Source organism: Cherax quadricarinatus, chromosome 9 (assembly GCF_038502225.1).
Source record: "Cherax quadricarinatus isolate ZL_2023a chromosome 9, ASM3850222v1, whole genome shotgun sequence".
NCBI classification, from domain to species: domain Eukaryota; kingdom Metazoa; phylum Arthropoda; class Malacostraca; order Decapoda; family Parastacidae; genus Cherax; species Cherax quadricarinatus.
The window spans coordinates 3,622,842-3,635,604 of NC_091300.1; the positions used below are offsets into that span (position 1 = coordinate 3,622,842).

The 12,763-nt window shown below is 40.2% G+C and overlaps 1 protein-coding gene across 2 annotated transcripts in view; it reads right to left on the minus strand.

The window, feature by feature from the left end:
- The window catches only part of LOC128685978 (uncharacterized), a 379,974-nt gene that overhangs the window by 59,849 nt on the left and 307,362 nt on the right, over window positions 1-12,763 (minus strand). For both annotated transcript variants that reach the window (XM_070083171.1, XM_070083170.1), the window contains exons 51-52: window positions 10,628-10,791; window positions 9,555-9,687 (exon numbers count right to left, since the gene is read on the minus strand). In XM_070083171.1, coding sequence (XP_069939272.1) covers window positions 9,555-9,687; window positions 10,628-10,791 — 297 coding nt within the window. The remainder of the gene's footprint in view (window positions 1-9,554; window positions 9,688-10,627; window positions 10,792-12,763) is intronic.

Below are 12,763 nucleotides of genomic sequence, written 5' to 3' on the forward strand. Positions count from 1 at the left end.
ACTGTATAAGTTATTCAATATTTATTGATCTTTGAGCATTTAATTATGGGGTTCTGAGGCTCACCGGTAATGAATTTCAAATTTTTGGGTCTTTTATGTGCATTGAAAGTATGAATATTTCTGTAAATGAAGCAAATTTATACTTTTGAATAAGGGGTGTGTGTGTTCCTGGATCTTGAATGTGTAATTATTCTGAAGGCTGATTTTTACTAAGTAATAACTGGTTTAATGTGATTAACTCTTGTTGATCCCAATGCACCGATACCATACGTGAGGCATGCGTAAATTAGAGTAAAAAATAAGAATAAAGATTTTTTTTTTTTTTTGCAAAGTTTACAATATGTAATTACAATTTTGATTTGTTAAGTACAAAGAAAGCCACTATCATGCTGGAGCATTTTGGGGAGACTAATCCTAGTACATAGTGAGCAGGGATGTTTGGGGATAATAGTGTATTTTTGAAAGCATGCCCACTGTTTCGGAATTTTCAGAAATTTTCTGGATGTGTGTGTGTGCGCATGCTGAATATTAGTTTGAGGTCCAGGTGTATTCCCAAGAATTTATCCTTGTCCTGCCTATCAGTTGGTATATTGTTCTATGTTCAAATGAACATCTTTCACTTTGTTCCCAAACATTACAGAAGTCTTGCCAATACTGAGTGAGAGTTTATTAGTACTGATCCAAGTAGATATGTTAGTAAGTTTAGCATTTACTGTGTTGCTAAGTGCAGCAGTATCAGGATTTGCAAAGCCAAAAGTTGTCGCTAATTATCACTCACCCTCTTGAACTCTTCTCATGTTTCCCAGTTTAACCCGTAAACGGTCCAAGCAGATCTACGTTCACATGTGTAGTGCTACAAAAGTAGATCTATGTTTTTTTTACATATTTTCAAATATAACAAAAAAAAAGTAGATCAAAGTTTTTTTACACATTTTCAAATGTATAAAAAACAAAAAGATCTACCTTTTTTACATACAGTGGTCCCCCACTTTTCGTAGTTCCCGGCAATCGTAAATTTCGCCAATCATAGGGGTATTTTCGTATAAACATGGACTCACTTTTCATAGGTTGACTCGCGAGTCATAGTTCGTCCGGGACGCGTACCCACGGCGTGAGCTGGGACGGCAGCCAGTCTGGCATTGTTTACCAGTGAGCGAAGGTCCCCTCACGTGCTCCAGCGAAATATTTCATAATATTCCATTTATTTTAGTGCTTGCAAGTACTAATATAATGCAGAGAATTCGTAGTTTGGAAGTTAGGAGGAGGTGCGGGATTACCAAAACTGTTGTCCAGAGGGCTGAGGAAGGGTTGTTGAGGTGGTTCGGACATGTAGAGAGAATGGAGCGAAACAGAATGACTTCAAGAGTGTATCAGTCTGTAGTGGAAGGAAGGCGGGGTAGGGGTCGGCCTAGGAAGGGTTGGAGGGAGGGGGTAAAGGAGGTTTTGTGTGCGAGGGGCTTGGACTTCCAGCAGGCATGCGTGAGCGTGTTTGATAGGAGTGAATGGAGACAAATGGTTTTTAATACTTGACGTGCTGTTGGAGTGTGAGCAAAGTAACATTTATGAAGGGATTCAGGGAAACCGGCAGGCCGGACTTGAGTCCTGGAGATGGGAAGTACAGTGCCTGCACTCTGAAGGAGGGGTGTTAATGTTGCAGTTTAAAAACTGTAGTGTAAAGCACCCTTCTGGCAAGACAGTGATGGAGTGAATGATGGTGAAAGTTTTTCTTTTTCGGGCCACCCTGCCTTGGTGGGAATCGGCCGGTGTGATAATAAATAAATAAAAAAAAAGTACTAAATAAGCTACCATGGCTCCAAAGAAAGCTCCTAGTGCCAAGCCTGTGGTAAAGAAGGTGAGAAATACGATTGAATTTAAGAAAACCATCATTGAACAATATGAAAGTGGTACAAGTGTGGCCGAACTGTCCAGGATGCATAAGAAACCCTACACAACCTTATGTTCCATAGTGGCCAAGAAAAAGGAAATAAAGGATGCTGTTGTTGCAAAGGGAGTAACTATGCTGACAAAAATGAGATCACCAGTACTGGAAGAGGTTGAGAAGTTATTATTGGTGTGGATAAATGAGAAACAATTAGCAGGAGATACTCTTATGACTTCGATTATTTGTGAAAAGGCTAGGCAGTTGCATGAAGATTTGGTAAAGAAATTGCCTGCAAATAGTGGTGATGTGAGTGAATTTAAGGCCAGCAAAGGCTGGTTTGAGAGATTTAAGAACCATACTGGCATACACAGTGTGGTAAGGCATGGTGAGGCTGCCAGTTCGGACCACAAGGCGGCTGAAAAATATGTGCATGAATTCCAGGAGTACATAGAGGCTGAAGGACTGAAACCTGAACAAGTGTTCAATTGTGATGAAACAGGCCTATTTTGGAAGAAAATGCCAAAGAGGACCTTCATTACACAAGAGGAAAAGGCAATGCCAGGACACAAGCCTATGAAAAACAGGCTGACGCTAATGTTCTGTGCTAATGCTAGTGGGGATTTCAAAGTGAAGCCACTACTAGTGTACCATTTGGAAAATCCCAGTGTGTTCAGGAAAAACAATGTTATGAAGAGTAAATTGTGTGTGTTTTGGAAATCTAATAGTAAGGCATGGGTCACGAGGGAAATTTTCGTTGAGTGGTTCAATGAAGTGTTTGGCCCTAGTGTGAAGGAGTATCTCCTGGAAAAGAAATTGGATCTCAAGTGCCTGCTAGTAATGGACAATGCACCTGCTCATCCTCCAAACTTGGATGACCTAATTTTCGAGGAGTTTGGGTTCATCACAGTAAAGTTCTTGCCCCTGAATACCACTCCTCTCCTCCAACCCATGGACCAGCAGGTTATTGCAAACTTTAAAAAACTCTACACAAAAGCAATGTTTCACAGGTGCTTGACTGTGACCACAGACACTCACTTGACCCTAAGGGAATTTTGGAGAGAACACTTCAGCATCCTCCATTGCATAACCCTTATAGGTATGGCTTGGGAGGGAGTGACTACCAGGACTTTGAACTCTGCCTGGAGAAAATTGTGGCCAGACTGTGTTGACAAGAGGGATTTTGAAGGATTTGGGACTGACCCTAATGAGCCTATGTCTGTTGTAAAATCAATTGTGGCACTGGGGAGTTCCATGGGGTTGGATGTGAGTTTGGAGGATGTGGAAGAATTGGTGGAAGACCACAATGAAGAGCTCACCACTGAGGAGCTGCAAGAGCTTCAGCAGGAACAGCAACACATCGCAGCTCAGAATCTTGCTGCAGAGGAGGAGGAAGAGAGATGAAAGAAGGTGCCTTCTTCAGAAATTAAAGAGATTTTTACTATGTGGGCTAAGATGGAAAGCTTTATGGAGAAACATCACCCTAACAAGGTTGTTGCAAGCCAGGTTGGCAACATGTACAGTGACAAAGTCTTGGGCCATTTTAGGGAAGTGTTAAAGAGACGCCAGAAACAGAGCTCTCTCCACAGTTATTTTGCGAGACAGGACTCCAGTGACTCTCAAGGTGGTCCTAGTGGCATTAAGAAACAGAGAAGACAAGCAACCCCAGAAAAGCAAATGGTACCTGAGGTGTTGATGGAAGGGGATTCCCCTTCCAATCCATAAACAATCCACTCTCTCCTCCTCCTCCAGTCTCCCATACACTAAGAAGAATCTCCAATAAAGGTAAGTGTTATGCTGTTAATGTTTCATTCATCATTTCCCATTGTATTGTTTATGTACTATATGTATATTTCATGTAAAAAAATTTTTTGTTTTAATAATTCTGGGTGTCAGGAACGGATTAATTGTATTTACATTATTTCTTATGGGGAAAATTGATTTGTAAATCGTAAATTTCGTTTGTAGTAACGACTCCAGGAACGGATTAATTACAAAAAACGAGGGACCACTGTACAGTGGACCCCCGGTTAACGATTTTAATCCGTGCAAGAGGGGTAATTGTTATGCGAAATAATCGTTATGTGAATGAATTTTCCCCATAAGAAATAATGGAAATAAAATTAATCCGTGCAAGACACCCAAAAGTATGAAAAAAAAAATTTTTTACCACATGAAATATTAATTTTAATACACACAAACTGAAAAAGGCATGCACACTTACATGACACTTACTTTTATTGAAGATCTGGTGATGATTGATGGGATGGGAGGAGGGGAGAGCATTATCTTCTTACTGTTTAGAAGGGGAATCCCCTTCCATTACGACTTGAGGTAGCAAGTCCTTTTCCGGGGTTACTTCCCTTCTTCTTTTAATGCCACTAGGACCAGCTTGAGAGTCACTGGACCTCTGTCGCACAACAAATCTGTCCATAGAGCTCTGTACCTCCCGTTCCTTTACGATTTGTCTAAAATGGGCCACAACATTGTCATTGAAATAGTCACCAGCACGGCTTGCAACAGCTGTGTCAGGGTGATTTTCATCTATAAAGGTTTGCAGTTCAACCCACTGTGCACACATTTCCTTAATCTTTGAAGTAGGCACAATGGATTCCACAACTGGCATAGGCTTCTCAGGGTTAGCCCCAAACCCTTCAAAATCTTTCTTAATTTCCATACTAATTCTCACCCTTTTTACCACAGGCTTGGCACTAGAAGCTTTCTTGGGGCCCATGGTCACTTATTTTCCAGAAACAGCACCGAAAACACTGTAATAATACGAAATATTCCGAGTGTATGCTTTGATGTTACCGCGGAGGCTGGCTGGTAAACAATGGGACGGGCGGCACATGTGAGGGCACATTGGACGCGTCTCGGACGAAAATCGGTGAGCGGGTTTTTAATCGGTATGCGCGGCAAAAATTTTGCGATAAAAGTAAGCGGTATGCGGAAAAATCGCTATGTGATGCCATCGTTATGCGGGGGTCCACTGTACTTACAAATGTTGAAAAAACGTATATATATGTTTGGACCGTTTACGGGTTGAAGAACCATTGCCCTAATTTGTTCATTATCAAGCAAGTAAAATAAAAGCACAGTATTAACCCTTTGAGGGTTTTGGTCGTACTAGTACGTCTTACGCGTAGGGGTTTTTGACGTACTAGTACGCATAAATTCTAGCGGCCTCAAATCTCGCAGGAAAAGGCTGATAAGCCTAGATGTGAGAGAATGGGTCTGTGTGGTGGGTGTGCGCAGTAGGAAAAAAATCTGGGACCCAGTGGTGCATTGTGGGAATGCCATCATAGTACACAATTTCCACCGTGCCCTGCGGTAAGAAGTTCCTCACTCCTCGGCGAATTGGGACACTTTTGTTCCCCAGTGACAGTTCTAATACAGATGGAAGTGACAGTGAAGATGAGTTTCAAGGTTCTGGTGAGGTTTTGACCGAAACTAATGACCATAATATGGGTAATAGTGAGGAAAACCCAGACAACCCACAGCCTTCCACCTCTGGTGCTGGGCCGTCTTCTTCACGTTCAGTTGTACCAGAATCAAAGAGGAAACTCCTATTTTCCAAAATCCCAGACTCAGATGTGAGCATTGGTGATGATAGTGATAGTGATTATGAACTACAAGCTCTTCAAACTTGTTCCAAGAATGGAGGAGGAGGAGGAGGCAGAGGAGGAGGAGGCAGAGGAGGAGGCAAGAGGAGGAGGAGGAGGAGGAGGAGGAAGAAGAGGAGGAGGAGGAGGAGGAAGAGGAGGAGGAGGAGGAGGAGGAGGAAGAAGAGGAGGAGGAGGAGGAGGAAGAAGAGGAGGAGGAGGAGGAGGAAGAAGAAGAATACGTAATGATAACAATAATACATAATAATAATAATACATAATAATAATACATAATAATAATAATAGGTAATAATAATAATAATAATAATATGTAATAATAAATGTTCACCCATGACAGTAACAAGATAAGGGGAGATAACATCTGATAAGTGCTGACGTTTGATGAGGGTAAATGAGGGTGCAGCTGATACCAAAAGATGACACGAACATCGCCCTCCCTTTGTTTTTGCTGGTATACTAACATTTCTGTCTGTCTATTTGTCTGTCTGTCAAGCTCCCTGTCTATCCGTCTAGCTCTCTGTCTCAGAGAGCCACAAGACTGCGTCATCACTTTTACTCACATCTTCAAGCAGAGTATAGCACTTTGTCTGGGTTTCTTGGGTTATCCTAGGTAATTTATACTATGTATACTTGTATTTATGTGTACCTGTGAGACAGAGATAAACAGACAGATAGAAAGAGACAGAATGAGGGAGAAAGATAATTAGACAGAATGGAGGAAGGGAAGCAGCATCCGACCCCATTGTTTTGACAGGTGGGAGGGGGAGTGAGTAATGAGACAATATGTCATTTTGACAGCTGCCGACTCCTGGTAATTTACACTATGGAGGAGGAGGAGAAGGAGAAGGAGGAAGAGTAGGGGGAAGAGGAAGAAGAGGAGGAGGAAGAGGAGGAGGAGGAAGAGGAAGAGTAGGAGGAAGAGGAATAAGAGGAAGAGGAGGAGGAAGAGGAATAGTAGGAGGAAGATTAGGGGGAAGAGGAAGAAGAGGAGGAGGAGGAAGAGGAGGAGGAAGAGTAGGAGGAAGAGGAGGAAGAGGAGGAGGAAGAGGAAGAGTAGGAGGAAGAGGAAGAGGAAGAGTATGAGGAAGAGTAGGGGGAAGAGGAGGAAGAGTAGGGGGAAGAGGAGGAAGAGGAAGAAGAGGAGGAGGAGGGTGGAACACTAGTACACTGGTACTGGTACACTAACATTTCTGTCTGTCTATTTGTCTGTCTGTCAAGCTCCCTGTCTATCTGTCTATCCGTCTAGCTCTCTGTCTCAGAGAGCCACAAGACTGTGTCATCACTTTTACTCACATCTTCAAGCAGAATATAGCACTTTGTCTGGATTTCTTGGGTTATCCTAGGTAATTTATACTATGTATACTTGTATTTATGTGTACCTGTGAGACAGAGATAGACAGACAGATAGAAAGAGAGAGACAGATTGAAAGAGATAGAATGAGGGAGAAAGATAAAACACCATTGTGTATGACACCATGTTTCAGAGTTCCACAAGCTGCAGAACTAATAGGAATATGTTCAGTGACTGTATATTGGTATATATATTATAGAACAATAATAATAAACAATGTTTTGTATTGTTTGTTTTTGTAAACAAGTTTTGTAAACAATATATTGATAATTATGTTTGTGTGCTTATTGTGTTGTATACAACGAGTGTATATATGTACATTGCACCTTACTTTGGTCTCATAGGCCACATAAGTTATGTGAAAAAATAAAATAGTGAAAAAAACAAACCTTCAAATACAAGTAAACTAAAGTTTACCGGGTGAGCGGCAGTCGCCGCTGTTGCCATACGCGGCTCATTTTCTGCAAACTTCATGCATCCATATCTCCGTAAGTATTGATGGTAAATTTTTTTTGTTTATCCTATAATGTTTAGAAAAAAAAACTATTTTTTCATAAGAAAAAATAATTTTTTTTTTTTTAAATTTGGCCGACCCTGAGAACGAGTTTCGGAGAGGGCCTGTCGACCCTCAAAGGGTTAAACAAGTTTCCATAATTACAAAAAAAAAAAAAAACTAAAACTGTATTTGACATTTTTTACTTAAAAATACAGTGGAACCCCAAGTTTCAACTGTAATCCGTTCCAGGAGCTAGGCCTAAACTTGAAACAGCCGAAAGTAGAGGCAATATTTCCCATATGAAATTTATGTCTGCAAACAGTACATTGAGATTTTGTATTGAAGAGAAGTTGCAGAGATTGGTGGATGAATTTGGTAGGGTGTGCAAAAGAAGAAAATTAAAGGTGAATACAGGAAAGAGTAAGGTTATGAGGATAACAAAAAGATTAGGTGATGAAAGATTGAATATCAGATTGGAGGGAGAGAGTATGGAGGAGGTGAATGTATTCAGATATTTGGGAGTGGACGTGTCAGCGGATGGGTCTATGAAAGATGAGGTGAATCATAGAATTGATGAGGGAAAAAGAGTGAGTGGTGCACTTAGGAGTCTGTGGAGACAAAGAACTTTGTCCTTGGAGGCAAAGAGGGGAATGTATGAGAGTATAGTTTTACCAACGCTCTTATATGGGTGTGAAGCATGGGTGATGAATGTTGCAGCGAGGAGAAGGCTGGAGGCAGTGGAGATGTCATGTCTGAGGGCAATGTGTGGTGTGAATATAATGCAGAGAATTCGTAGTTTGGAAGTTAGGAGGAGGTGCGGGATTACCAAAACTGTTGTCCAGAGGGCTGAGGAAGGGTTGTTGAGGTGGTTCGGACATGTAGAGAGAATGGAGCGAAACAGAATGACTTCAAGAGTGTATCAGTCTGTAGTGGAAGGAAGGCGGGGTAGGGGTCGGCCTAGGAAAGGTTGGAGAGAGGGGGTAAAGGAGGTTTTGTGTGCGAGGGGCTTGGACTTCCAGCAGGTATGCATGAGCGTGTTTGATAGGAGTGAATGGAGACAAATGGTTTTTAATACTTGACGTGCTGTTGGAGTGTGAGCAAAGTAACATTTGTGAAGGGGTTCAGGGAAACCGGCAGGCCGGACTTGAGTCCTGGAGATGGGAAGTACAGTGCCTGCACTCTGAAGGAGGGGTGTTAATGTTGCAGTTTAAAAACTGTAGTGTAAAGCACCCTTCTGGCAAGACGGTGATGGAGTGAATGATGGTGAAAGTTTTTCTTTTTCGGGCCACCCTGCCTTGGTGGGAATCGGCCAGTGTGATAATAATAATAAAAAAAATAGTGGGTTGCAATGCAAAAAGAGCCTCTATTATGCCTAGGCATTATGGGCCAACTTAACATTATTGGCTTACAGACTACTTAACACTAAGGATTATATCATAGTTGTACGGTAGGATAGTAATTATTTCATAGTTGTACAGTAGATTATTAATTATAAATTTGTATAAGACAAAAGATATATTGTAAAATACAATTGTAAATACAATTAATCCGTTCCAGACTCAAAAAAATATTCACAAAAAATACATTTTTAAAGAATAACTATAGTTTAACATACATATAGTACTTAATACATACATATAGTATTAAATGAGTACACGTACCTTTATTGAAGACTTGCTGGTATCTGGAAGATAGGGAGGAGGAGAGAGGGAGGACTTATTATTGCCTCAACCACTGCCTCACTGCCACTATGAAGTTTCTTTGGGCCCATGGTGACTCATTTCACAGTCACAATCAATAAACAAGCACTAAACACAATGAATTTATTGTTAAATGTTCGGATGAGTGAGCAGGGTAATGTTCACTCAAGGATAAGCAAAGCTAGACTGGCTCAAGACACCTGCACGGGCAGGGAGACAGGTCTGGTAAGCCGGCCGAAACACGGAGCAGCGGCCAAAACTCGAGACAAAATTTAGCCAAAAAAAAGCAGTCGAAACTCAAAGCGGCTGATATCCAGGGCGGCCAAAACTCGGGCTTCCACTGTACAGAATTCAAATAACTATGGTTTTCAAACTGGAATGTAAAGTTAATATAATATCCAAAATCTAGACAATTTCAGCTTTCCTTTTAAATGCTACATACCAACCCTAACAATGATGAAAAAGCAGTTTCACTGAAAGCATGCAAGTGTACAGATAATCTCACCTTTAACTGGTAACCCTTCGGAACTGTGTCATTATATACTACTAAATGATAGATGATCTTGTCATGGCCCATGTTGATGGGGATCTTCATTCCAGTTACAGTATTGATGAGGAAAGTCTCTGCCACAGGAGTTCTGGAAAAAAAAAAAACTTTGTAAATAGCTATTTAAGCAGTAAGTACAGTATTCACATTTTAATTACACATGTGAATATCTTTGAACATACTTGATAATTCTATTCTCTTTAAGACTATCCAAATCTGTATCTTGTATTTTTTGTATCTTTGGTACACTGCTTCTGCAATAACTTGTGAGAAAGCCACCCTCAGAACTTCAAGAAGAATTTGAACTAATGATTTCCACTTGAATGTGATGAAGACAATATCATCACTCGTAACAGCTGATGACAAACTCTGTAAGTGACTTGGTATTCAGTGACCAAAAAATAAAAACATACTTTTCCATAGTAACAAATGCAACTATATATACTGGAATATTTGTCATTTTTTGCTACAGAAATAGCACTGCATTTAAAATATCATTATCATCTAATCTAAATGATGGATGATACTGTGGATGATAAAATTTAATGTACCAAAATATATGTGCCATGAAATAGAAATGGAAGAAAACAATAACACACTACCAGAAGCATACAGACTGTATGGTAAAATATTTAAAGCATTTGTAAAGGTAATAAAAGGTTCCCCAAAAAATAAGGATTTTTTAATGCCATTAACAGAGAGAACAAAAGATCACCAACGATGTCAAAACGATACAAAAAATTCTTCGCAAATTAAGTGCTAGAATAATGAAATGTGATTCAAGAGGAGGCTGTAAGTGATGCAACCACTGGAAATTAAAAAGACTTATCAAGTAAACACTGCTAAACTCAGTGCAAGGAGTGTTGAAAGCTTGATTCTCTGTTTGAAAATCATGATCTGGTTTTGGCCAGTCAGGTTGATGGTGATCAACACAGGACAAACCCTTGCAGATGGAAAGTTCCCAGAGGAAACAAGGCAGACAATAAATAAAAATCAAACAATTAAAGTGTACAAAGATAAGGAGAACTTACCTAAGACTCCCTGGAGCTGTAGCACCTGTGGTAGGTGATAAGTAGTCATCTTTAAGCATTGTGGTAGCCAGGCATGCACCATAACAAGGTAGAGCTTCTCCATCATCACCCTTCTTGCCACAAAACCACTCCACATACTGAAGTAGGATGTTACCCCATATGACCTGAGGGACAATGTAGGAGGATAAGCAGGAGCATATACAGCAACAAAAAGATAAAAGCAGCACTTAAGAAATATGAGCTTAAATTGACATCATACAGCAGTACTGAGAGGTGCATACAACAGTATGAAAGTGTATATGTAGTCAGTAAATGAGTTGACATAAAATTGATCTTTTAACTTGCATTTTCCCATCACAGAATTCAAATTCAAATTTTTATTTCTTTGCAAAGTTTACAATGTGTGATTTACATATTACAAAATATTGTTAAGTACAAAGGAAGCCACTAGTATGTCTGAGCATTTCAGGCAGATTAATCCTAATGGTTACTGACTACTTAAAACTGGACATGGGTTATGGTGTGGTAAATTTTAATTATTCATTATTTTACACTATTACAAAAGTGAGGTAGCCAAAATTATATAATTAATAAGGTAGTAGGTTGGTAGACAGCAACCACCCAGGGAAGTACTACCGTCCTGCCAGATGACTGTGAAACAAAAACCTGTAACTGTTTTGCATGATGGTAGGATTGCTGGTTTCTTTTTCTGTCTCATAAACACGCTAAGATAACAGGGATATCTTGCTACTCCTACTTACACTTTGGTCACACTTCACAGACACGCACATGCATATATATATATACATACATCTAGGTTTTTCTCCTTTTTCTAAATAGCTCTTGCTCTTTTTTATTTCTTCTATTGTCCATGGGGAAGTGGAAAAGAATCTTTCCTCCGTAAGCCATGCGTGTCGTATGAGGCGACTAAAATGCCGGGAGCAATGGGCTAGTAACCCCTTCTCCTGTATACAATTACTAAAAAAGAGAAGAAGAAAAACTTTATAAAACTGGGTTGCTTAAATGTGCGTGGATGTAGTGCGGATGACAAGAAACAGATGATTGCTGATGTTATGAATGAAAAGAAGTTGGATGTCCTGGCCCTAAGCGAAACAAAGCTGAAGGGGGTAGGAGAGTTTCAGTGGGGGGAAATAAATGGGATTAAATCTGGAGTATCTGAGAGAGTTAGAGCAAAGGAAGGGGTAGCAGTAATGTTAAATGATCAGTTATGGAAGGAGAAAAGAGAATATGAATGTGTAAATTCAAGAATTATGTGGATTAAAGTAAAGGTTGGATGCGAGAAGTGGGTCATAATAAGCGTGTATGCACCTGGAGAAGAGAGGAATGCAGAGGAGAGAGAGAGATTTTGGGAGATGTTAAGTGAATGTATAGGAGCCTTTGAACCAAGTGAGAGAGTAATTGTGGTAGGGGACTTGAATGCTAAAGTAGGAGAAACTTTTAGAGAGGGTGTGGTAGGTAAGTTTGGGGTGCCAGGTGTAAATGATAATGGGAGCCCTTTGATTGAACTTTGTATAGAAAGGGGTTTAGTTATAGGTAATACATATTTTAAGAAAAAGAGGATAAATAAGTATACACGATATGATGTAGGGCGAAATGACAGTAGTTTGTTGGATTATGTATTGGTAGATAAAAGACTGTTGAGTAGACTTCAGGATGTACATGTTTATAGAGGGGCCACAGATATATCAGATCACTTTCTAGTTGTAGCTACACTGAGAGTAAAAGGTAGATGGGATACAAGGAGAATAGAAGCATCAGGGAAGAGAGAGGTGAAGGTTTATAAACTAAAAGAGGAGGCAGTTAGGGTAAGATATAAACAGCTATTGGAGGATAGATGGGCTAATGAGAGCATAGGCAATGGGGTCGAAGAGGTATGGGGTAGGTTTAAAAATGTAGTGTTAGAGTGTTCAGCAGAAGTTTGTGGTTACAGGAAAGTGGGTGCAGGAGGGAAGAGGAGCGATTGGTGGAATGATGATGTAAAGAGAGTAGTAAGGGAGAAAAAGTTAGCATATGAGAAGTTTTTACAAAGTAGAAGTGATGCAAGGAGGGAAGAGTATATGGAGAAAAAGAGAGAGGTTAAGAGAGTGGTGAAGCAATGTAAAAAGAGAGCAAATG